The sequence below is a fragment of the Panthera pardus genome, unplaced genomic scaffold (genome assembly GCF_024362965.1).
Source record: "Panthera pardus isolate Hobbes unplaced genomic scaffold, ASM2436296v1 HiC_scaffold_12, whole genome shotgun sequence".
Lineage (NCBI taxonomy): Eukaryota > Metazoa > Chordata > Mammalia > Carnivora > Felidae > Panthera > Panthera pardus.
This window is the reverse complement of record NW_026526677.1, coordinates 89,221,757-89,248,807: the sequence shown is the minus strand read 5'-3', so window position 1 is coordinate 89,248,807 and position 27,051 is coordinate 89,221,757. Positions and strand designations below refer to the sequence as shown.

Genomic DNA, 27,051 nt, shown 5'->3' with positions numbered 1-27,051 from the left:
CAAGCTGAATTAAAGAGAACCACACCAAGACACATAATTTAAATGTCAAAAATTAAAGATAAAGAGAGAATCTTAAGAGCAACAAGAGAAAAGCCAGTAGTAAGTATAGGGACCACCCATAAGACTATCAGCTGATTTTTCAGCAGCAAGTTTTCAGGCCAGAAGGAATACGCATGATATATTTAAACTGCTGAAAGGAGAAAACCTACAAACAAGAACAGTCTACCAGCAAATTTTTCATTCACAATTGAAGGAAATATAAAGAATTTTCCAGACAAGCAAAATTTTAAATTTTCACCACTAAACTGGCATTTTAAGAGAGTTAAAAGGATTTCTTTAAGCATAAAAGAAAGGGCCATACCTAAAGTAAGAAAATTATGAAAGAAAAATTTCACTGGTAAAAGCTAACATGTAGTAAAGATGGTCAATCAACCACTCATAAAGCTGGTATGAAGATTAAAAGACAAATGTAGTAAAATCAACAATATCTACAATAACTAGTTAAGGGACACATTGAGTAAAAAGCTGTAAAATATGAATTCAAATACATAAAGACATGGGGATGGGGAGTAAAAATGTAGTATGTTCAGAATGTGTTCTAACCTAAGAGACCATAAACTTAAAACAGACTACTATATGCAAAGAGTGTTACATATGACTTCATACTGACTGCAAAAATCTATACTAGATACATAAAAAATAAATAGAAAGGAATCCAAACATAACATTAAATAAAGTCATCAAGTTATGAGGTAAGAGAACAAGAGAAGACATACAAAAACAATTAGAAAACAATGAACAAAATGGCAATGAGTACAAAACTACCCGTAATTGCTTTAAATGTAAATGGACTAAATGCTCCAGTCAAAAGACAATAGGCAACTTAAATGGATAAAAATGTAAGACCCATCTATATGCTGCCTACAAGAGATTCACTTCAAACATAAAGATACATACAGGCCGAATGTAAAAAGATGAAAAATAATACTCTATGCAAATGTAGCAAAAAGAAAGCTGGAGTAGCAATACACCTATCAGACAAAATAGACTTTAAGACAAAGATTATGAGAAGAGACAAAGAAAAACATTACATAATGATAGACATCAATCCAACAAGATAATGTAACAATTGTAAATATCTCTATACTCAACACAGAAGCCCCTAAATATATAAGGCGAATATTAACAGACAAAAAGCAAAAAAACAGACAGTAATATAGCAATAGTAAGAGACTTTAACACCCCATTTACATCAGTGGATACAGTGTCCAGACAGAAAAATCAATAAGGAAACAGTGACCTGAAACAGTGTTTAAGACAAACCTGACATACATATATGTACAGAACATTACCAAAACAGCATAATACACATTCTTTTCAAGTGCACATGCAACATTTTCCTTGACATATCACATGTTAGGCCACAAGACAAGTCTCAATAAATTTTAAAAGACTGATATCATATCAAGCACCTTTTCCCACAACAACAGTATGAAACCAGAAATCAATTACAAGGCAAAAACTAGAAAAAACACAATCATTTCGAGCCTAAATAACCAACTGGTCAATAAAGAAATCAAAATAGAAATAAAAAAAAGTATCTGGACAAAAATGAAAATGGAAACACAACAGTTCAAAATCTTAAGGGAATAGCAAAAGCAGTCCCAAGAGGGAAAGTTAGAACAATACAGGCCTCCCTCAAGAAAAAAGAAAAATCTCAAACAATCTAAACTTACACCCACAGAAATTGGAAAAAGAAGAAGAAACAAAACCAAAGTTAGTAGGAGACACAAAATAATAAAAATCAGAGCAGATAAATGAAGTAAACACTAAAAAACATCAGAAAAGATCAATGAAACTAAGAGTTGATAAACCTTTAGGCAGTGGTGCCTGGCTGGCTTAGTCAGTGGAGCTTGTGACTCTTGATCTTGGAGTTGTGAGTTTGAGCCCCACAATGGATGTAGAGATTACTTAAAAAATAAAATCTGTAAAAAAACAAACATATTTAGCCAGACTAATCAAGGAAAAAAAAGAAGGGAGTCAAGTAAATAAAATCAGAAATGAAGAGAACTTACAACTCACATCCCAGATATACAAAAAGTTATTAGACTACTACAATTACACATCAACATATCAGACAACCTACAAAAAACAGATAAATCCCTAAAAACATAAAATCTTCTAGGACTTGATCAAGAAGAAAAAGAACATCTGAACAGACCAATTACTAGTAATACAATTCAATCCATAATGAAAAACCTCCCAACAAACAAAAGTCTAGGGCCAGATGGCTTCACAGGTGAAACTGGAGAAAAAAAAAAAAAGTAAAGAAAACTGAATACCTAGCGTGCTTAATCTATTCCAAATAACTGAAGAGGAAAGACTCCTTCCAAATTCATTCTATGAACTAGCATTACTCTGATATCAAAACCAGACAAAGACACTACAAAGAAAGAAAACTGCAGACCAATATCCCTAATGAATGGAACTATAAAAATCCTCAAAATATTAGAAGAATAAAGTAACAGTACAAGGATCACACATCATGATCAAGTGGGATTTGACAGGGATGCAGAGATGGTTCAATATCCACAAATCAATCAAAATGATACACCACATTAACAAAATGAAGAATAAAAAAAACACATCATTTCAATAGATGCAGAAAAAGCATTTGATAAAATTCGACATCCACTCATGATAAAAACTCTCAACAAAGTGGTAATAGAGGAAGCATACCTCAACATAATAAAGGTCATATGTAACACAACTACAGATAAAATCATACTCAATGGCAAAAAGCTGAAGGCTTTGCCTCTAGGATCAGGAACATGTCAAGGATGAGGTCTCACCACTTTTATTCAACAAAGTACTGGAAGTCTTTGCTATAACAATCAGATATGAAACAGAAGTAAAAGGAATATAAACTGGTAAGGAAGAAGTAAAAACTGTCACTATTTGCAGATAACATGACACTATATATAGAAAACCCTGAAGACTTCACAGAAAAACTCTATCAGAACTAATGAATGAGTTCAGTAAAGTTGCAGATACAAAATTAATATAATTAATATTAGATAATTAATATAATTAATGAATTTGATAATTAATATAATTAATATAAGAAATCTGTTGCATTTCCATATACTAATAACAAACAGAAAGAGAAATTAAGAAAAAAATCTCACTAACAATTGCATTAAAAATAATAAAATACCTAGAAATAAATTTAACCAAGGAGGTGAAACTCCTATACTCTGAAAACTGTAAGACATTAATGAAAGAAAGATGGCAAAAATAAATGTAAAGATGTACCATGCTCATGACTAGATTTAAAATTGTTTCACGGTCTATACTACTCAAAGCAATCTATAGATTCAATGTAATCCCTATCAAAACACCAACAGTACTTTTCATAAAACTAGAACCCTATCAAAACACCAACAGTACTTTTCATAGAACGAGAACAAAAAAATTCTAACATTTGTATGCAACCTCAGAAGATCCAGACAAAACAATCTTGAGGAAGAAGGACAAAGCTGGAGGTATCATGCTCCTAGATTTCAAACTACACCTTTAAGCTACAGTAATCAAAACAGTATAGTACTGGCACAAAAAGGGACACATAGATCAACAGAACAGAGTAGAGAGCCCAGAAATAAACTCATGCTTATATGGTCAATTAACCTATGACAAAGGAGGCAAAATATACAATGGTCTCTTCAATAAATGGTGTTTGGAAAATTGGAGAGCTACATGCAAAAGAATGAAACTGAACCACTTCCTTACACCATATATGAAAACAAACTCAAAATAGATTCAAGACCTGGGGTGCCTGGTGGCTCAATAAGTTAAGTGTCTGACTTCAGCTCAGGTCACCATCTCACAGTTCATGAGTTCGAGCCCCGCCACAGGCTCTGTGCTGACCACTCAGAGCCTGGACCCTACTTCAGATTCTTGCCTCCCTCTCTCTCTGCCCCACCCCCACTCATGCTCTGTCTCTTTCTCTCTCTCAGATAAATGTTACAAAAAAAATTTTTAATGGATTCAAAACCTAAATGTAAGACCTGAAACCATAAAGCTTCCCAAAGAAAACACAGACAATAAACTCTTTGACATTGGTCTTAGCAATATTATTCTTTGGATTTGTCTCAAGCAAGGGCAACAAAAACAAATATAAAAAATTGAGACTGGGGCGCCTGGGTGGCTCGGTCGGTTAAGCGTCCAACTTCAGCTCAGGTCATGATCTCACAGACTGTGAGTTCGAGCCCCGCGTCGGGCTCTGGGCTGATGGCTCAGAGCCTGGAGCCTGCTTCCGATTCTGTGTCTCCCTCTCTGTCTGCCCCTCCTCCGTTCATGCTCTGTCTCTCTCTGTCTCAAAAATAAATGTAAAAAAAAAATTTTTTTTTTTAAAAATTGAGACTACATCAAACTAAAAAGCTTTTTTTTTTTTTTTTTTTTGCCCAGAGAAGGAAACCAACAACAAAATGAAAAGGCAACCTCCTAAATGGGAGAAGATATTTACAAGTGATATATCAAATAAGATATACATATACAAAGAACTCAAATAACCGAACACACACACACACACACAGAAAAACAATCTTATTTTAAAAATGGGCACAACACCTGAACAGACATTTTTCCAAAGAAAATGGAAGAAAATGACCATACGGATGATCATGAGACATATGAAAAAATGTTCAACATTGCTAATCATAGGAAAATGCAACTCAAAACCACAATGAGATGTTACTCCCACCTGTCAGAAGGGATAGTATCAAAAAGACAAGAAATAACAATTGTTGGCACAAGGATATAGAGAAAAGGAAACCCTTATGTACTGTTGGTGGGCATGTAAATTGGCGCAAACACTAAAAAAAAAATAGTGTAGAGGTTCCTCAAAAATTTAAAAACAGAAATACCCTATGATGCAGCAATTCCTCTTCGGGCTATTTACCCCCCCAAAAAACACAAAACACTCATTCAAAGAGATAATATATGCACTACTGTGTTCACTGCAGCATCATTTACAATAGATGTGATAAGGAAACAACCTAAGTGTCAACTGAAAAGTGAATGAATAAAGAAGTTATGGAATATAGGTACATGGAATATTACTCAGCCATTAAAAAAAGAATGGGATCTTGTCATTTGTGACAACACAGACAGACGTTGAGGGGGTCATGCTAACTGAAATAAGTCAGACACAGGAAGACAAACACCTTATCATTTAATTTATATGTGGACTCTAAAAAACAAAACAAATGAACAAACAACAAAACAGAAACAAACTCATAAATACAAAGAACAAACTGGCTGCCAGAGGGGAGAAGGGTGGGGGATGCATGAAATAGGTGAAGGGGATTAAGAGATATAAAATTCCAGTTATAAAATAACTAAGAGGGATGTAAAGTACATCATAAAGAACAGAGTCAATAATGTTGTAATAACCGTGTATGGTAACAGATGGTAAGTATACGTATCATGGTGAACATGTACCACATGTAAATGTCAAATCACTATGTTGGTACACCTAAAACAATATAACATTGTATGTCAACTATACTTCAGTATATTAATTAATGAATGTTTACAGGGAGATTATAACCAACGGAGGAATGCTTTATAAATAATTACATAAAACTGTATATATATCTCTGTATCCAATCCTAAAATACAACTATGGAAAACAAAGCAAGAATATACAAAAGTGTAAGCAGAGACTATATCAGGGTAGTAGTGTTACGGCAATTTTATTCTTTTTTCTCCATTTCCCATATTTTCCAAAATTTCTAAAAGTATTTTTATCCTAAAAACCTATAACCCACACTTCTAAATGAGAAAAAAAAAGACACATATATATGTCCTAAAATATGTACACACGAACTCTCTCCACTGAAGTCATACAAAGAAACTTGACTGTCACTCTCAGTGCATTTCTGTAATTCTTTACTACCATTTACAATATGCTTGCAGATTTCAGAGTAGCTAACCGAGTATAAATCATATTAGACAACAACAGTAAAACAAACAAACAAACAAACAAAAACACTAGACTGAGGTTCAAATCCTGGTCTTTCTCTTTAATTTTATGACCCTGGGGAAGTTATTAACATTCCTGAGTCTTCATCATGTGTAAAATGAAACACAGACTACTTACCTCACACAGTTGTTGTAAGAATTAAATGTTGTACTGTATGTCGCAGTATCTGTGTACTTATATAAACACATAGGTAATCAAAATGCCTACTGAATTTGTATCAATTCAGTATGAAAGACATGGTTTACATTTCTGAATTCACAATTTAATAAGAAATAAAAACTTGAAAGGCAGAGATGAAAGGACAATTAAAGTTTCAAAGATAAGACCTAAGAGAATCAGTATTATTTAACCTCCAAAAAGCTGGAAAAAAAATCCACAGTTTTTTCAGAATTTTCACAGAAAATTGGCCATTTTCTAGGATAAAAGAACAGGAGAAGAGTGGGTTCAGATGAAAGACAAATACTTGGGTTAAATAAAAAGAATTCCAAGTTTACTTTAATTAAAAATTAGAAATTAGCAAAAATATGCAATATGTGAAAAAGTGGTTTCTCGTACAGCTTATATCAGCATGTAATGGTGATCATATCCTATCTGAAGACTAGGCAATCTCTTAAGTCTGTTCTAGATTGTAAATTCCACCGACATGCAGGAAAAACTGATCATCAGGAAACTGAAGTCCCTAGAAGTTAGTGCTAAGATTTTACAGAACTTAGGAAAGCCACGTCAGTAATTTGGGCTTCAATTCCCTCACTGGCAAAAATGAGAGGGTTTGACTATGAGTCTCTATAATTTTAGTTATTAAAAAATATATATGATTCTAATTTAATACGATTTATGGCCAACACATATGGCAAGAATACAGAAAGTAAGCCGGGAGGGGAGGGGGTGTGCATCAATAATTACTTTCAGTGCTACAGAGAGGTACAATGGCATTATCATATTGCAGTAAATTACTACTTTGATGTAATGAATAGCGTACCAAGTAGTCTGAATTTTTTTAAGCAGCTTGACAAGATACTTGCAACCAGGAAATAGTCTAAGTAGCTAGGTAACTAATTCACTAAGCATAATCAAGTGACAATTATACATTCTGGCATATGGTTCCAAAATACCATGCTTACCTTTTCAAGTTCACTTAAAAATATGGTACCAGTATTTATAACATTTTGATTTGCTTATGAGAAAACTATTTGCATTGTCAGAACATATGAAAATTAATGGTGAGAAGGAAAGATGCTAAAAGATGTTAGGTCATAGAGGGATTAATAAATTCATTATTGACATGCCACTCATGTACTCTAGATAAAGAGGATATGATTTACACTAATGTGTGAGTAATGGTTCACCATAGAACATGTGAAACTTTCACTTAAAAATTAAGTCAAGAAATAGAAGCATTTTTTGAAACATGACACAAAACAGTGATTCAGAGCTGCCTACTTCCTCAAAGGAACTAAGATGACACACAATAAAACATATTTAAACAATATGAAACTTTGGCCATCTTATTTCTATACAAGCTAAAGTCAATTTCCAATCTCATATTCTTACATCTATAAATAAAGCACTAAATTCTGAAAGGTTCTCCTTAAAGTCACGAAGACTAAGAAGTCAGGGATTTCTCATGAGATAAGCATTAGATTTTTCAAGATCATATAATTTTTAACTTCAGGTGAAGGAATAACACTTTTTGAGGGGAAAAAAACATAAATGCCCTTATCTAACTCTTTCCCAAAGAAAACTAAAAACTTTGCACAAAAGAAAGCCTCCCTCAAAAACACTTACTTTACAATTATGAACTTAAAACTAGACATAAGGCTTAATGAATGTAAAGTAAATTAACAGGAACTAAACTACTTAGTTGACAGAGGAAATAATGCTACAATGACCCTTTTTAAATCTCATTAAGAGAAGTCACAGTAATTACACTCACAACAGTTTTATTTTTTAAATTAAAAAAAATTGGAATGTTCATTTATTTTGAGAGACACACACACACAACGTGAGAATGGGGGAGGGGCAGAGAGAGAAGGAGACACAGAATCCAAAGCAGGCTTCAGGCTCTGAGCTGTCAGCACAGAGCCTGATGTGGGACTCAAACTCATGAACCATGAGATCATGATCCGAGCAGAGTCAGACACTTGACTGAGTCACCCAGGCACCCCCCTCACAAAAGTTTCAATACTAAGAGTCAAGAAACAGTGCCCTTCTAAAACACACACCCCCCTATATACACCACATACACTACAGACACTATAGTGAAACGTACTGTCTTGGTTAGAAAAGTGAGCATCTCAGGCAGAACTTCATCTGCTCTTTTACTGTGATAGGGGACCAGTAGCTGATTCATTTAATCTAATTGTCAATAAACGATGTATTTCCTTTACTCTTACAAGAAGAGCTTTCAATTATGTCTGTAAATTAAGTATCTGTAAGACTGATTCTATTAATTGTTTCAACCCTGAGTACATGCAGAACTGCCAATATGACGGGGACAAAGAATAAAACAAAACATCTGTGTTGCCATCGTCACTGGTATTCATCCACAAACGTCTAAAACCTTAAAAACTTTCTAAAGATGCAGATAGAAGATATGCAAGTTACAATACTAAACTGTGCACTCCATGTAATATTGTACGAACACATTTATCTCTTTTTTAAAGGATACCATTTATTTTCTTAACAATAGTCATGCAGTGTCCAATTCCACTTCAGTATCACACAGGTATCTTTCTGCGAATTCTATTAGCCATTGAAGAAATGCACTAAAAGGAGCCTCCACATCCACAAAATTACCTGACAAGCAATGTGCACGAGGTAGACCAGCTCTTTAGATTCACAGCCATTTTTCGTTACTTCATTCTGTTCTTCTGAAAGCGAAAGCTATGTCAAAAAAAAAAAAAAAAAAAAAGGGCAGAAGAGAGGGAAAGTTGTGATTAATGACGAATAAACGAGGCATTCAGTAATACTTGAACCCTCACGTTAACTTGCTCTAAGATAGGCCTTTTAATGGAAATCTACTGCTTACGGAAGACAAAATGAAGAATTCAGGATTTTTCAAAAACTACGTTTCTAAGAATTGTCTTTGTAACTTAAATCTAAACTAGCACAACTGCATAACAGAAAGAAATAAAATACATTCATTCATGAGTAGGTCTTCACCTCCTTATTTAGCACATATGTGAAAGGAAGGCAGTAAGGCAGGCACTGAGAGACAGCATGCCCAAGGGGTTAGAGAGGGCTCAGGCTTTATTACACAGACTGGAAACTGACTTCCCAGAGAATAGTCCGGGCCTGCAGACACATGTCACTTCAGAATTATGTATGTCTGTACACTAGATTTTACTTGTTTTTAAACCAGCAGCTCAAATTTAGAAATGGGGTCGTTTCATAGGAAAAATACACATTTTGACTTCTTTGAAAAATCAGAAAATCTGAAATATCGGACCCATATTCTCATATGAGCAACAACCGGCTGGAACGGAAAAGTGACCAAACCCTTTAAAGGAGGCATGTATTCTCCAGAAGACTTTGCCACAGAATTAATTGCTCTTCATTTTTTCCCCAGTATTTAGGCTGAATGTTCATTGTCATTCATCATGCCACTTGCTCTGTGACTTTTTTCCACATACAATTCTCTTCTCACATTTATATTACGTTTACAAACTCTGCTCCAGAGACACACAGCCCTGAGTTCAAAAGTGTCACTAGCGGGGCGCCTGGGTGGCTCGGTCAGTTGAACATCCGACTTCGGCTCAGGTCATGATCTCGCGGTCTGTGAGTTCGAGCCCCGCGTCGGGCTCTGTGCTGACAGCTCAGAGCCTGGAGCCTGTTTCGGATTCGGTGTCTCCCTCTCTCTCTGACCTTCCCCCGTTCATGCTCTGTCTCTCTCTGTCTCAAAAATGAATAAATGTTAAAAAAAAAATTAAAAAAAAAAAAGTGTCACTAGCTAGCTGTACAATATTGAGCAACCCATATAATCTCACATCAGGAAAATGGGAATGAAATAATAATGCTTATTCTCAAGTTTGTGAGGATCAAATGAGATAATGCACAGAAAGTGTTCACCAAGACGCCTGGTAGTCAGTAAGTACTTAATGTTACCTATCATTATAGCTAATATTATAAAAATAAAATATGAAGACATAGTCTCTATTTTTGAAAGCAGGATCACTGAGGTATTAAAAAAAACATTCTGGTCTGAGGTAGAAGTTCGCAGGATAATGATTATTCTCACACCAGTCAAAATAAGGCAGATTCACTACAAAATCATACTTTAAAAAAAGGATTAAGGGTGAGAAAAAACCTAAATGAACTAAGTTGTAGAAAGTGACAAGACATTCATGAGACAGAAGAGACTCATGGACGTGCTCAGACTCATGGACGTGCTCAGACTCATAGACATGCTCAGAAGCCTGGTAAAGATGCAGGAGGATAAAGAACGTGCATTAGACAGGGTTAAGCAGAAACCAGCCAAACCATGAAGACCGCATATGGACTAGAGTTGATGAACTAAAATTCCAACGAAAATCTTGTAACAGAGAGACAATACCCACCCCCCTCCCCAGGTATATAGACAGGGTCAATGCACCAACAGCTCGGGCAAGAGCAGGAGAACAGAGACAGATAAACCAGGAGAACGGAGAGAGATGAACCTGTGCAGTGTGTGAAGTCTCCCCGAGCACACGGCAGCTAACCAGTGTAGACAGCGACAGGGCAAGAAAGCGCAGAGGGCCCTCTGAGGCACTCAAGACTGAGACAGAGAATGAGCGCATGCTCTCCCTTAGGTCAGAAAACTGGTGGCTTAGCAGTAAAGCATAAATAGATCGTCAGATATCTCACCAATTTTCACTTTCCCCACAATGGGAAAAAAACACACAAGATTTCTAAACATCCAAACCATAAGGGAGAATATAAAACTTTAAAATGACAGCAACTACAGGGGCGCCTGGGTGGCTCAGTCGGTTAAACGTCTGACTCTTAATTTCAGCTCAGGTCATGATATCACGATTCCTGGGATCGAGCCCCATGTTGGGCTCCACACTGACAGGACAGAGCCTGCTTGGGATTGTCTTTCTCCCTCTCTCTCTGCCCCTCGTCCACTCATGTTCACTCTCTCTCTCTCTGGAAATAAACTTAAAAAAAAAATTAAAAATAAAAATAAATTAAAATGTCAGTAACTATAAAATAAGTAAAGACTAGAAATAAAATCAATCTTCCTAAACAGAACTGGGGGGAGGAGACGGTCAGGAAGAAGAGAAGAAACTTCCCCCAAAAGGCAAAAAGATGGATGTGGAGGAACGAACAGCAAAGACAGATGGTCCAATGATGTCAGTAAAATGGCAAAGTAGGCAACTGCAAATCCCAGTCCCTTCACAGAAACATGAACAAACAAGCAAAAACTCTCCCAACCAACTTTCGCAGTATGCTAGAATACAGTAAAGGTTTACAATCACCATGAGAACGCTGAATCAAGAAAAAGCCAACTTAAAAACTCTGTGGCATTTTCACCCACCCTCGCTCCACTCCTCCCCATCTTGGCAGCACTCCTGTGGATAGCAGTCCTGGCCCCAAGTACGGGACCCCCTTTCCCTGGGTCCAGAAGGAGGAGAGACATCATTGACAAACGACTGCATGTCCCTTCTAATCTGTCTGGCAGCTACATGAAGAACCGACACACGGCACACATCTCTGGGTTTTTCACCTAACTTGGAACTCATTCAGGGATTTAAAAAAGCAGCGTTGCTAAGATATTGTAAAATAAACTAAAAGTCTTCAGTCATATGAAGCAAAAGATTATAGTCAGCTTAAAGCCCAGGAGAAAGAGCTGAGGAGAGAGGCTCCTTGGGAAACGAGAGCACTCTAGAAACCCATGAACATGTTCAGGCTGGGACACATGCACGAAAGACAGGAGAAGACCTAAGCTTTCACCTCTACTCTCCAGGCTGTCAGAGCTGTAAAAAGCCCGGTTCATTGCTGAATGAGTGCCCCAACACAAAGGAAGTATGCAAAGACTGGAGGAAGTGGCTTTTTCTTTATTTTATTTTTTATTTTTAGTTCTTGGCATTCAGGGAATTCCCTGACAAAATACTACCTGAACACAAGTAAAAGAAGAAAGACTTCAGTGAGCACATATGACATGGAACATGATCTTTTCAAAAATAGTCTGTTAAAGTCACTAAAAACATAGACTGCAGCCCTCAGTATCAAAAACAGCAAACCTGTGGTGAGGGATAGAATCCAGTTCCCAGGGTTACCACATTATAATATCCAATGTCCAGTATACAACAACAAAATCACAAGATATACAAAGAAACCAGAAGGCATGAGTCATTGACATGAAAAAAAATAAATAAATAAACCAATAGAAGCTATCCCTGAGAAGTCCAGATATAGGACTTAACACATATTAAATGTACCACACGAAACGCACTCAAAGAAGTCAAAGAAACCACAAAGAACTAAAGGAAACATGAAAAACAATTTATAAATAAATGAAAATATCAAGAAGAAACAGAAAGTAAAAAAGGGAACAAAAAACGAATCTGGGGAATGACTAAAAATTCTAACTAAAGGGATCTAAATACTAACTAAAACTAAAAAATGCACTAAAGGGATCAACAGCAGATTTGGGCAAGAAAAATCAGCTTACTGAAAGACAGAATAAGTCAAAACACAGGTTTCCCTCACTATCCAAAAAGTAGAGCATTCCTTTAACCTTTACATTTTTTTTTTAATGTTTATTTACTTTTGAGAGAGACACAGAGCACGAGCAGGGGAGGGGCAGAGAGAGAGGGAGACACAGAATCCGAAACAGGCTCCAGGCTCTGAGCTGTCAGCACAGCTGAGACACAGGGCTCGAACTCACAAACCGTGAAATCATGACCTGAGCCAAAGTCCTACGCTTAACCAACTGATCCATACCCGGGCACCCCCCACCTTTTTTTTTAATCTTTTAATGTTTATTTATTTTTGAGAGAGAGCCTTTGAAACCTTTTAAAAGGCAAAATGGTATAAAGCAAAGAGTATCCCCTGCCTTTCAAAAGTCTACATTACACCACCTTACTTTTACGAAAGACCTCTGTTAGTTGGTACCTGGTTTTGCTAACTGAAAGAAATCCAAAAAGGGTTTTCACTTTTATGAAAAAAAGTCGTTACTCTACTAATGTAGGTCTTCATCAAAGCAAAGTGGTAAAATGAAAAGTTTCAGAAAGCAGCATAAACCTATATACAGTCCAAAGAACAGAAAGAAAAAGTTTTTAAAAAGTGAAATGTAGGGCACCTGGTGGACTCAGTCAGCCATAATCTTGCCATTCTTGAGTTTGAGCCCCGCACCAAGCTCGCTGCTGTCAGGCACAGAGCCCACTTTGGATCCTCTGTCCCTCTCTCTCTACCCCTCCCCTGTAATAAATGAACATTTTTTTTAAAAAGGTGAAATGTTACTCAGGAACCAGTAGGACACCTTCGAGAAGACCAACACATGCATTATGAAAATCCCAGAAGGCAAAAGAGAAAAACATAAAGAGATTATAGAAGTCATATCAGGAAAAAGGAAGAATATGGGGCTCCTGGGCAGCTGAGTCAGTTAAGCATTCAAGTTCAGCTCAGGTCATAATCTTATGGTTGGGGAGTTCAAGTCCCCATCGGGCTCTCTGCTGTCAGCACAAAGCCCACTTCAGATGCTCTGCCGCCTTCTCTCTCTGCCCCTCCCCAACTCGTGCTCAGGCTCGCTCTCTTTCTCTCTCTCAAAAATAAATATAAAAAAACAATCTAAGGGGCACCTGGGTGGTTCAGTCGCTTAAGCATCTGACTCTTGGTTTTGGCTCAGGTCATGATCTCGTAGTTTGTGAGTTCAAGCCCCGCATCAAGCTTAACAGTGACAGTGTGGAGCCTGCTTGGGATTCTCTCTCTCTCCTCTCTTTCTGCCCCTCTCCCACTCATGTGCTATGTCTCTCTCTCTCCCAAAATAAAGAAATAAACATTAAAATATAAATAAAGAAGATGGAAGAACAGGATGAGGCACCTGGGTGGCTTGGTCGGTTGACTGTCTGAGTCTTGATTTCGGCTTAGGTCATGACCTCACAGTCGTGAGATCTAACCCTGCATCAAGCTCCACACTGGGAAAGGAGCCTGCTTAAGATTCTCTCTCTCCTTCTCCTTCTGCCCCTCCCGTACCTGCTTGCCAAGTGCATATTCTGTCTCAACAACAACAAAAAAAATTAAAAAGGAAGATGGAAGGAAGAACAGGAGAGCGCAGACTCTAGACCCCCACACAAAAACAGGCATTAGCAACTATCAACACACAAGAATACCTTTCTGAAAATCCCAGAACTTGGGAGGTGAGGTCAACACAAAACTTAGACCACAAAAATTAAGAAAGTCACATTAGAAGGTAAAGAGGAGTGGTTTCACGATGACTATCACCCCTTTCCCAGGCCAGCATAGCACCACACTGAAAGGATTCCCTAGGACTGTGATCATCCTTTGGGAGAAAAGAGCCCATTAGAGATATCCAACTTCCCCAATGCTCAGACATGATCTTCAGGAGGCCCATTCCTGTCTTTCCTCACAGGGAACACTGAAGGAATTGGCAGAGGGAGACCACCTAGGGTCACTTAGTAACAAAAAAGGGGGGTGCGACACAGAGCAACCAGCCAATGGATACTGGTACCATGACACCGTGGCACCATGCCCCTGCTGGCAACCTTGCCTGATAAGAAAGCCCCACCAGGAGCTCTGCCCATCTATAGAGCCAAAATGCAGGTCAGCCCAGGGGCAGCAGTTATCAGTTTTGCCTGGTTAGGGTCTCACCCATACAATTTGTTTTTTAATTCCAATAAACATAAATTGTTATTTTAGTTTCAGGTATACAATACAGTGGTTTGATAACTCCATGTATTATTCAGGACTCATAAATTCCCTTCTCTTAATCCCCTTCGCCTACTTCACCCACTCACCCCGACCTCACTTCTGGTAACCATCAGTTTCTTCTCTTAAACTAAAAGCTCATTTTTTTTGCTTTGTCTCTTTTTTTCTTTTTCCTCCTCATTTGTTTTTTGTTTCTTAAGTTCCACATATGAGTGAAATCACATGGTATTTGTTCTTCTATGACTGGCTTATTTCGGGTAGCCTTATATTCTCTAGCATTATACAATAATCCATGATATTGCAAATGGCAAGATTCCATCCTTTTGATGGTTGAATAATATTCTATTGTATATATATATACCACTTCTTTTTTATCCATTCATCTATTAATGGATACACGCTGCTTCCATAATTTGGCTATTGTAAATAATGCTGCGATATCGCTTCTCAGCCTTTGGCTAAGATCAAGGGTAAATAATACTGCAATAAATACAGGAGCGCATGTATCACTTCAAATTAGTGTCTTTGTGTTCTTTGGATAAATACCCAGTGCTGTGATTACTGGATCCTAGGGTAGTCCTATTTTTAATTTATTGAGGAACCTCCACACAGTGTTCTACAACAGCCGTACCAGTTTGTATTCCCACCAACAGTACACAAAGGTTCCTCTTCCTCCACATCTTTACTAACACTTGTTTCTTCAGTTTTTGATTTTAGCCATTCTGACAGATGTGTGGTGATTATCTTACTGTGGTTTTTGATTTGCATTTCTTGCTGATGAGCAGTGTTGAGCATCTTTCCATGTGTCTGTTGACCCTCTGGATGTCTTCTTTGGAGAAATCTTTGTTCGTGTCTTCTGCCCATTTTTAACTGGATTAACTGGTGTGGTTTTGTTTGGTTGGTTGGTTGGTTGGTTTTGTTTTTGGTGTTCAGTTCTATAAGTTCTCATATATTTTGGATACTAACACTTGACTGGATATGTAATTTGCAAATACCTTCTCCCATTCAGTAGGTTGTCTTTTAGTTTTGTTGGTTGTTTCCTTTGCTGTGCAAAAAGCTTATTTTGATATAGTTCCAATACCTTCTTTTTTATTTTGTTTCCCTTGCCTCCAGAAACATATCAAAAAAGATGTTGTTATAGCTGATGTCAGAGAAATTACTACCTGTGCTCTCTTCAGGGATTTTTATGGTTTCTCACATTTAGGTCCTGAATTCATTCTGAGTTTGTTTTTCTGTATAGTGAAAGAACATGTTCCAGTTTCATTCTTTTCCATGTAGCTGTCCAGTTTTCCCAACATCATTTGTTGAAGAGACTTTTTTTTTTTTCCCATTGCCTAGTTAGCCTTCTTCATCAAAGATTAATTGACCATATAATTGTGGGCTTATTTCTGAGCTTTCTACTCTGCTCCATTGATCTATGTGTCTCTTTTTGTACCAGTACCATACTTTTTTGATTACTACAGCTTGAAGTCTGGAATTGTGATTCTCCAGTTTTGTTTTTCTTTTACAAGACTGCTTTGGCTATTCGGAGTCTTTTGTGGTTCCAAATTTTTTAATTGTTCTAGTTCTGTGAAAAATGCTGTTGGCATTTTGATAGGGACTGAATTAAAATGTTTTGTGTAGACTGTTGGGGATAGTATAGACATTTTAACCATATTTTTTCTTCCAATATATGAGCATGGAATGTCTTTCCATTTCTTTGTTTTGTCATCAATTTCCTTCATCTACGTTTTATAGTTTTCAGAGTACAGGTCTTTCACCTCCTTGGTAAAGCTTACTCCTAGGTAGTTTAATATTTTTGGTGCAAGTATAAATGGGATTGTTTTCTTAATTTCTCTTTCTGTTGCTTCATTATTAGTATATAGAAATCCAACAGATTGCTCTACATTGATTTTGTATCCTGCAACTTAACTGGACTCATTTATCAGTTCTACTAATTTTTTGGAGTCTTTCAGGTTTTCTATATATAGTATCATGTCATCTGCAAAAAGTGAAAGTTTTACTTCTTCCTTAACAAAACGGATGCCTTTTATTTTGTTGTTGTTGTTGTCTCATCGCTGTGGCTAGGACTTCCAGTACCATGTTGAATAAAAGGGGTGAAAATGGACATCCCTGTCTTGTTCCTTAAAGGAAAAGTTCTGTTTTTCCCCATTGAAGATGTGTGGGTTTTTCATATATGGCCTTCATTATTAGACATATGTTCCCTCTAAACCTACTTTGTTGAGGGCTTTTATCATGAATGGATATTGTACTCTGTCAGATGCTTTTTCTGTACCAATGGAAATGATCATAAGGTTTTTACCTTTTATCTTATTGATGTGATGTATCAAGCTGATTGATTTGCAAATACTGAACCCAGGAATTGATTTGCATCCCAGGAATAAATCGCACTTGATTGTGGTGAATGATTTTTTTTAATGTATTGTTGGGTTCAGTTTGCTAATATTTTGGTGAGAATTTTTGTATCTATATTCATCAGAGCTATTGGCCTGTAGTTCCCTTTTTTGTGATGCTTTTATCTGGTTTTGGTATCAGAGTAATGCTGGCTTCATAGGAATTTGGAAGATTTCCTTCCTCTTTCATTTTTTGGAAAAGCTTGAGAAAAATAGGTATTCACTCTTCTTTGAATGTTTGATAGAATTATGTGAAGCAGTCTGGTCCTGGACTTTGTTCATTGGTAGTTGTATGATTATGGATTCAATTTCATTGCTGGTATTCTGTTCAAATTTTCTATTTCTTCCTCCTTCAGTTTGGTAGGTTATATGTTTCTAGGAATTTACCCATTTCTAGGTTGTCCTATTTGTTGGCTTATACTTTTTCATAATATTCTAACTGTTTGATTTCTGTAGCGTCAGTTGTTATCTTTCATTTGTGATTTTATTTGAGTCCTCTCTATTTTTGATGAGTCTGGCTAGATTGATTTTATTGATCTTTTCAAAGAATCAACTCCTGTTTTCATTGCTCTATTGTTTTTTGTTTTTTAGTTTCTATATCATTTATTTCTGCTCTAATCTTTATTATTTCCTTCCTTCTGCTGGTTTGGGGTTTTGTTTCTTCTATTCCTAGTTTGCGAAGGTGTAAGGTTAGGTTTTTTATTTGAGACTTTTCTTGCTTCTTGAGGTAGACCTGTATTGCTATAAACTTCCCTCTTAGAACAGCTTTTCCTGCATCCCAAAGGAATTTTGGACCTTTGCATTTTCATTTTCATTTCTCTATATGTAATTTTTTATTTCCTCTTTGATTTCTTGGTTGACGTATTTATTGTTTAGTAGTACATTATTTAAACCCTATGTTTCCGTGCTCTTTCCATATTTTTTCTTGTGGTTGATTTCTAGTTTCATAGCATTATAGTCAAAAAACATCCATGTATGACTTTGATCTTTTTGAATTTGTTGAGACTTGTTTTGTAGTTTAATATGTGATCTATTCTGGAGACTGTTCTGTGTACACTTGAAAAGAATGTATATTTTGTTGTTTTAGGATGGAATGTTCTGAACATATCTGTTAAGTCCATCTGGTACAGTGTGTCATTAAAAAACACTGTTTCCTTATTGATTTTTTTTTATTTGGATCATCTGTCCATTGTTGTAAATGTAGTGATAAAGACCCCCACTATTACTGTATTACTATCAACTACTTCCTTTATGTTGGTTACTAACTGTTTTATGATTTGTGTGCTTCCAAAGTGGGTGCAGAAATATTTATAATTGTTATATCTTCTTTCTGGATGGTTCCCTTTAATTATTATTTGGTGTCCTTCTTTGTCTGTTACAGTCTTTGTTTTAAAGTCTATTTTGTCCAATAAAAGTATTTCTATCCTGGCTTTCTGTTCTTTTCACTTTCACATCATTTGCATAATAAATGTTTCTCCATCCCTTCACTTTCAATTTGCATGTATCTTTAGGTATAAAATGAGTCTCTTGGAGGCAGCATATAAATAGGTCTTGTTTTTTTTCTTTTATCCATTCCATCACCCTGTGTCTTTTGATTGAAGCATTTTGTTCATTTACTTATAAAGTAATTACTGATAGGTGTGTATTTATTGCTATTTGTTACTTGTTTTGTGGCTTTTGTAGTTCTTCTCTGATCTTTTCTTCTATTGCTCTCTTCTCTCATAGTTTGCTGGTTTTCTTTTGTGATATACTTGGATTCCTTTCTCTTTGTTTTTTGCATATCTATTACTGGTTTTGGTTTGTGGTTTCTACGAGGTTTGTATATAACACCTTCTGCATACAGCAGTCTATATTAAGTTGATGGTCACTTCAGTTTGAACTTATTCTTTACTTCTCTTCCACTCCCCAACCTTCATGTTTTTGGTATATGGTGGTATACTTTACATCCTTTTATTTTGTGAATCGTTTGACTGATTTTTACGTATATATTTCTTTTTACTGCTTTTGTGCTTCCCACTTTTCTTACTCTTACTTATGGTCTTTCCTTTCCACTCAAAGAGTCCCCTTTCAATGCTTCTTATAGGGTTGGGTTAATGGTCATAAATTCCTCTAACTTTTGCTTGCCTGGCAAACTTATCTTCTCCTTCTATTCTGAATAGACAGCCCTGCAGGATACAGTATTCTTGGCTGCAGGCTTTTTGCTTCCAGCACTTTGAATATATCATGCCACTCCCTTTCTAGCCTGCAAAGTTGCTGCTAAAAAATCCACTGATAGCCTTACGGAGTTTCCCTTGTATGTATTGATCTTCTTTTCTCTTGCTGCTTTTAAAATTCTCTCTACATCACTCCTTTTTGCCATTTTAATTATTATGTGTTTTGGTGTGGACTTCCTTGGGTTAATTCTGTTGGGGGATCTCTGTGCCTCCTGGATCTGGATTTCTGTTTCCTTCCCCAGATTCAAGAAGTTTTCAGCTATTACATTATCAAATAAATTTTCTGCCCACTTTTCTCTCTTCTTCTAGGATTCCTATAATATAAATGTTATTTTGTTTGTTGGAGTCATGGAGTTCCCTAAGTGTATTCTCATTTTGCATAATTTTACTTTCTCTCACCTGTTCAGCTTGATTACTTTCCATTACTCTGTCCCCCGGTCACTGATTCATTTTTCTGCTTCCTCTAGTCTGCCATTTATTCCATCTGGTGTATTTTTAATTTCATTTATTGTGTTTTTCATCTCTGTTTTTTTTTTTTTTATGTCTTTGTTAAGAGTCTCACTGATGTCCTCCACTCTTTTCTCAAGTCCAGTAAATACCTTTATGACTGTTATTTTAAATTCTCTATCAGGCACATTACTTATCTCCATTTCACTTATATCCTCTGCTGTAGTTTTGTCCTATTGTTTCATTTGGGACACCTCTGTCTCATTTTGCCTAACTCTCTGTGTCTGTTTCTGTGTGTCAGAAAAGTCAGCTACAGGGTGCCTAGATGGCTCAGTCAGTCGAAGTCCGACTTCAGCTCAGGTCATGATCTCGCAGTTGACGAGTTCAAGCCTCACATCAGGCTGTGTGCTGACAGCTCAGAGCCTGGAGCCTGCTTCAGATTCTGTGTGTCTCTCTCTCTGCCCCTCCCTGTCTCATGCTCTCTCTCTCAAAAATAAAATAAACATTAAAAAAAAAAAAAAAAAAAATTAAAAAAGTCAGCTACATCTCCTGCTCCTGAAAGTGATGGCCTCATGAAGAGATCCCCTAGTGCCCTGCAGTGCAGTGTTCCATGTTTACTGGAAAGGTGTCTCCTATTTGTGTTGCGTGCACCCTGCTGTTGTGGCTGAGCCCCTTTTTCCTTCAGTCCAGTCATCAGCTGTGGCTCTCTTTGCCTGTTGTGGGCAGTGTTTATCCCAGCAGTGGGATTGAATCAAGCATGACTGGAAAGGGCAGATTCACCAAAGGGCAGGGGGGTGTAGGTAGCAAGTGTTTGCTGTTTCTCAAAGGTGGCCAGTGTATTTACCTTGGGGGAGGAGGAGTGAAATGGCACCTACCAGATCCTTTGTTCCTGGAGGAGTCTCCCAGCCATTTCTGTCTATGGCACAGACTGAGATTAGTAAATAACTCTCCCATATGGCCCAGGTGTTTTGCAAACTACTGTTTCTATGCTGTATCTCTCCTGGCTTTTTGTTTTGCTTGTCTCTTAAGGGCAGGGACTCAATTCCTATTGCCCTGCAGCTCTCCCAGAGCTTTAAGTCCTGCTATCTGTAAGAACTCACAAAATTCAGCCCCTCTAGTTTTCAAAGCCAAATGTTATGAGGATTTGGCTTCCCCACGCAGGCTCCTCACTGTGAGAGTCTGTTTCTGTCCCTTCTCTGCATCCACAGATCCCATTCTCCCACAGATGGCCTGCAGGTCTGTTTAGCTCCCCACCCTTCTTACCCTCTTCAGTGTGGCCCCTTCTCTACCTTAAGTTGTGATGTTTATTCTGCCAGTCTTCAAGTTGTTTTCTGGATTGTTTACACTGATGTGAGTGTTATCAAGTGGGATCTGGGGCACAAAGTGGGCTTAGAATCCTCCTACTGTACCATCTTCTCAGCTTCTATCTGTGATTATTTTACATGCAAATGGATTAAATTTCCCAGTAGACTAACAGATAGTAGGTAAATGGATACAAAGTGAGATTCAACTACAATGTGCCTAAAAGAGATTCATTTTAGCTTTAAGGACTAAAATTGAAGAGATTTATAAACTAAAAGTGAAGGATTAGGGAAAAAATACTTCTTGCAAATGGAAACCAAAAGACAAGAGGGGTGACTACACTTATGTCACACCAAGTAAACCAACCTTTAGTCAAAAAGTGTCACAAAAGAGGCGCCTGGGTGGCTCAGTCGGTGAAGCGTCCAACTCTGGATTTCAGCTTAGGTCATAATCTCACCGTTTGTGAGATCAAACTCCATGTGGGCTAACAGCACAGAGCTTATGTAGGATTTTCTCTTTCCTCTCTGCCCCTCCCCACTCACACACTCTCTCATGCTCTCTCTCAAAACAAACTTTAAAATAAGTGTTACACACAAAGGTCATTAAATAAAGACAAAGGGGTCAATTCATGAAGTAGATATAACAAGTGAAAATATTTATGTACTCAACACTAGAGCTCTTAAATATATTAAGCAAATATTTATAGAAAAAAAAAGGAAGAGTAAAAAGCAATACAACAATAGTGAGGGATGTTAATATCTGACACTTAACATGGACAGATCATCCAGACATAAAATCAGTACGGAGACGTTAGTTAGACTTAAACTATATTTTAAAAGAAAAAAGACCTAACAGACATATTCAAAATACTCCATCCAACAGCAGTAGAATACGTGTTCTTCCTAAAAATGCACACGAAACATTCTCCAGGACAGATCGCACGTTATATCACAAAATATGTCTTTGGAAATTTAAGAAGACTGAAATCATGCCAAGTATCTTTTCCAATTGTTATGAAATTAAAAATCAATAACAGCAAGCAAACTGAAAAATTCACAAATATGTGTAAATAATATTCTCCTGACCAACAGGTGTCAAAAGAAAAAATGAAGTAAAAAAAATATCTTGAGAAAAACAAAATGGAAGTACAATATAACAAAACTTGTGAGATGCAACAAAAATTGTTCTGAGAGAAGCTTATAGTGATAAATGCCCATATTAAGAAAAAGAAGATCTCAAATAAACAGCCTATCTTCACACTTCAAGGAACTAGAAAAAGATGAAAACACTAAGCCCAAAGTTAACAGAAATAAATAATAAAACTCAAAAAACAAATGAAATAGAAATAAATGAAAAGAAAAACAGAATAAAAGAAAAACAACATAAAAGATCAACAAAATGAGGCACCTAGGTGGCTTAGTCGGTTAAACATCTGACTTCGGCTTGGGTCATGAGCTCACAGTTTGTGAGTCTGAGCCCCGCGTCAGGCTCTGTGCTGACAGCGTGGAGCCTGCTTGAATCCTCTGTCTCTCTCTCTCTCTGCTCCTCCCTCTCTCCCTCTCTCCCTCCCTCTCTGTCTGTCAAAAATATTTTTAAAAAAAGATCAATAAAACTAAGAGGTGGTTTTTTGAAAAGATAAACAAAATTGAAAAACTTTTAGCTAGACTATGAAAAAAAGAGAAGACTCACATAAAATTACATATGAAAGAGACATTATAACTGACAGCACAGAAATACAAAGAATCCCAAGAAACTCCTACCAACAATATGTCAACAAATTGGATAACCTAGAAGATATGAATAAACTCTTAGAAACCTATGCCTACCAAGACTGAACTGTGAAGAAATAAAATTTTAATAGACTGATAACAAGGAGATTGAATCCATAACCAAAAACCTTCTAACAAAGAAAAGACCGGGGCCTAATGACATCAATGGTGAATTCTGTCAAACATTTAAAGCAGAATTAACACCAACCCTACTCAAACTCTTCCATAAAACTGAAGAAGAGGGAATACTCCCAAATTTATTTTATGAAAGTAACCATTACATCCTGATACCAAAAGCCAGATAGGGACATTATAAGAAAAGTAAGTTATACACCAATATCCCCGATGAACATGAATATAAAATTTCTGAACAAAATACTAGCAAACCAAATTCAACAGCACATTAAAAGGCCATGATCAAGAGGGATTTCTCCCTGGCATTCAAGGAGAGTTCAACATACACAATCAATAAATGTGATATACGACATTAATGGGAGGAAAGAGAAAAGCACTTGATCAACTCAACAGAGGCATAAGAAGTATTTGAAAAAGAATCCAACATCCTTTTATGATAAAGATGCTCAATAAATTAAACACAGAAGGAATGCACCTCAATAATGAAAGCCATATGTGAAAAACCCACAGCTAACATCATACTCAACAATGAAAAGCTGAAAGCCTTTCCTCTAGGATGAGAAACTAGACAGGAGAACCCCTCTTGCGAATTCCATTCATCATAGTACTGGAAGTCCTAGCCAGAGCAATTAGGCCAGAAAAAGAAATAAAAGGCATTGAAATCAGAAAGGAAAAAATAAAAATGTTTGCAGATGACATGATCTTATACTTAAAAAAAACCCATAAACTCTACCAAAAAATATTGAAACTAATAAATGAATTCAGTAAAGTTGCAGGATACGAAATTGACACACAAAAATTGGTTGCAATTCAATATGTTAATAGTGAAATATGTGAAAAAATTTTTTAATTCCATTTACAATAGCATCAAAAAAGAGTAAAATACCTAGCAATAAATTTAACAAAGGAGGTGAAAGATCTGCACATAGAAAACTGCAACACATTGCTGAAAGAAACTGAAGATACAATTAAATGTAAAGAATTGATATTGTTAAAGTGTCCATTCTACCCAAAGTAATCTACAGGTTATATCCAGTTGCTATCAATATTCCAGGGGCATTTTTCACAGAAATAAAATAAAATTTGTAAAATTTACATACAACCACAAAAGACCCAGAATAGCTAAAACAATCTTGAGCAACAAAAGCAGAGCTAGAGGCATCACACTTCCTGATTTCAAACTGTATGACCAAACTATGGTAATCAAAGAAAAACAGTACCGGCATAAAAACAGACATTGGAGCTAAATCAGAACCAACAGAAATGAATCGAGAGCCTCGAAACTGACCCATGCACATATAGTCAACCAATTTTCAACAAATGTACCAAAAGTACACAATCAGAAAAGGATGGTCTCTTCAATAAATTGTAGGAAAACTGGGTATCTACCTGCAAAGGAATAAAATTGGATCCTTATAGCACACACAAAACCCAACTCAAAATGGATTAAAGGCTAAAACATAAGACTTGAAACCCAAAACTCATGTAAAAAAACAGGAGAAACTCCTTGGCATTGATCTTGGCAATAATTTTTTGAATTTGACTTTATCAAAAGCACAGGCAATAAAAGCAAAAATAAACAACTGGAACTATGTCAAACTAAAAAGTTGTTGTACAGCAAAGATACAATCAACAAAATGAAAAGCAATCTATAGAATGGGAGAAAATATTTGCAAACCACATATTTGATATGAACTTATTATCCAAAATATATAAAGAACTCCTACAACTCAACAACAACACAAAAAACCTGATCAAAAAATAAGCAAAGATCATATATAAAAATTTTTCCAAAGGAAAATGGCAAACGGGTATATGAAAAAATTCTCAACATTTCTAATCATCCAGGAAATGAAAATCAAAGCCACAATGAGATACAGTCCACACCTGTTAGGATACTTATTATAAAAAAATCAAAACAATGTGGAGAAAAGGTATTCTTGTGAATTCTTACCTTTTGATTGCAAAGTAGTTGTGGGTATGTAAATCGGTACAAGCATTATGGCAAAAAGTATGAGGGTTCCTCAAAAATTAAAAATAGAGCTATCATATAACTTAACAATCCCACTCGTGTATATATCCAAAGGAAATAAAATCATTATCTCAAAGAGATACCGGCATCCCATACTCACTGCAGCATTTTCACAGTAGCCAAGATATGGAAACCACCTAAAGGTACATCTACACTTGGATAAAGAAAATGTGGTATATGCATAGACATACACACGTATGCATGCACTCACACACTACACACAATGAAATATCGTGCAGCCATAAAAAATAAGGACATCTTGCAATTCGTGACAACATGGATGAACCTGGAGAACTTTATGTTATACAGGCTTATAAAATAAGCCTGACACAGAAAGACAGAACTTCATGATGTCACTTATATGCAGAATCTTTAAATCTTTAGGAAAAAAAAAAAAGGATGGGGCGCCTGGGTGGCTCAGTTGGTTAAGCATCCGACTTTGGCTCAGGTCATGACCTCAGAGTTCGTGAGTTCGAGCCCCACGTAAGGCTCTGTGCTGACAGCTCAGAGCCTGGAACCTGCTTCAGATTCTGTGTCTCCCTCTCTCTCTGCCCCTCCCCTGCTCACGCTTTGTCTCTCTCTCTCTCTCTCTCTCTCTCTCTCTCTCTCTCAAAAATAAACACTAAAAAAAAATTTTTTTTTTAAAAAAGGCTAGGGACACCTGGGTGGCGCAGTCAGTTAAGCATCTGACTTCAGCTCAGGCCATGATCTCACAGTTTTTGAGTTCGAGCCCTATGTCAGGCTCTGTGCTCACAGCTCAGAGCCTGGAGCTGTGTTTCCCTCTCTCTCTCTGCCCCTCCCCCTGCTCATGCGCGCTCTCTCTCTCTCTCTCAAATATAAATAAATATTTTTTAAAAAGTTGAATTCAGAGAAACAGAGTTGTGCTGTAGTTACAAGATGTTGAGGGGCAGGGGAAAAAGGACAAACTTCCAGTGGTAAAGTGAGTAAGTTCTAGAGAACTAAGGCACAGCACGGTGACTACAGTTAAAAATAATGTACTGTACACTTGAAATTTGCTTGCAATAGATTTCAAGGGTTCTCAATACCAAAAAATAGTTACTATGTGGAGTGATGGATAGTTAATTAGCTTGATTGTGGTAATCATTTCACAATGTATACGTATATCAAAACATCACATTATACACCTTAAGTGTATACAACTTATATTTGTCAATCATACCTCAATAAAGCTGGAAAAAATATGTATGCACCATGTAAAAGAGCCCCAAATTATATAAACACTGACAGAATCAAAAGAAAAAACAGCCCTACAGTAATAACAGACTTCAATACACTACTTTAAGTAACGGTTAAATTAGCTTCTTTTCATATGCTTATAGGCCATCTGTATAACTTCTCTGGGGAAATGTCTATTCAAGTTCTTTGCCCACTTGTGAATTAGTCCATTTTATTGTTTTGAGTTGTAAGAGTTCTTTACTTTGGATATTAGTCCCATATCAGATACAAGATTTGCAAGTGTTTTCTCCCATTCCGTGGGTTACCTTTTAACTCTCTTGATAATATCCTTTGAAGTACAAGTTTCTACTTTTGATGAAATACAATTTATCTACTGGGTTTTTTGTTGGTTTTTTTTTTTGTTTTTTTTTTTTTGCCTTTAGTTTTGGTGTCATATCCAAGAAATCATTGCCAAATTCAATGTCATAAAGATTTTCCTGTATGTTTTCTTGTAAGTTTTAAAGTTTTCATTCTCACATTTAGGTCTTCGATTCACTTTAAGCTCATAAGGTAAAGAGTCCAACTTCATTCTTTTGCATGTAGATATCCAGTTTTACCAGCACCGTTTCTGAAAACGCTGTCCTTTCCTCCACTGAATGGATTTGATGAT

The 27,051-nt window shown here is 36.5% G+C and overlaps 1 protein-coding gene across 5 annotated transcripts in view; it reads right to left on the bottom strand.

The window, feature by feature from the left end:
• The window catches only part of ARHGAP32 (Rho GTPase activating protein 32), a 298,270-nt gene that overhangs the window by 107,415 nt on the left and 163,804 nt on the right, over positions 1 to 27,051 (bottom strand). For all 5 annotated transcript variants that reach the window (XM_019421406.2, XM_019421407.2, XM_019421404.2 and 2 more), the window contains one exon: positions 8,843 to 8,929. In XM_019421406.2, coding sequence (XP_019276951.2) covers positions 8,843 to 8,929 — 87 coding nt within the window. The remainder of the gene's footprint in view (positions 1 to 8,842; positions 8,930 to 27,051) is intronic.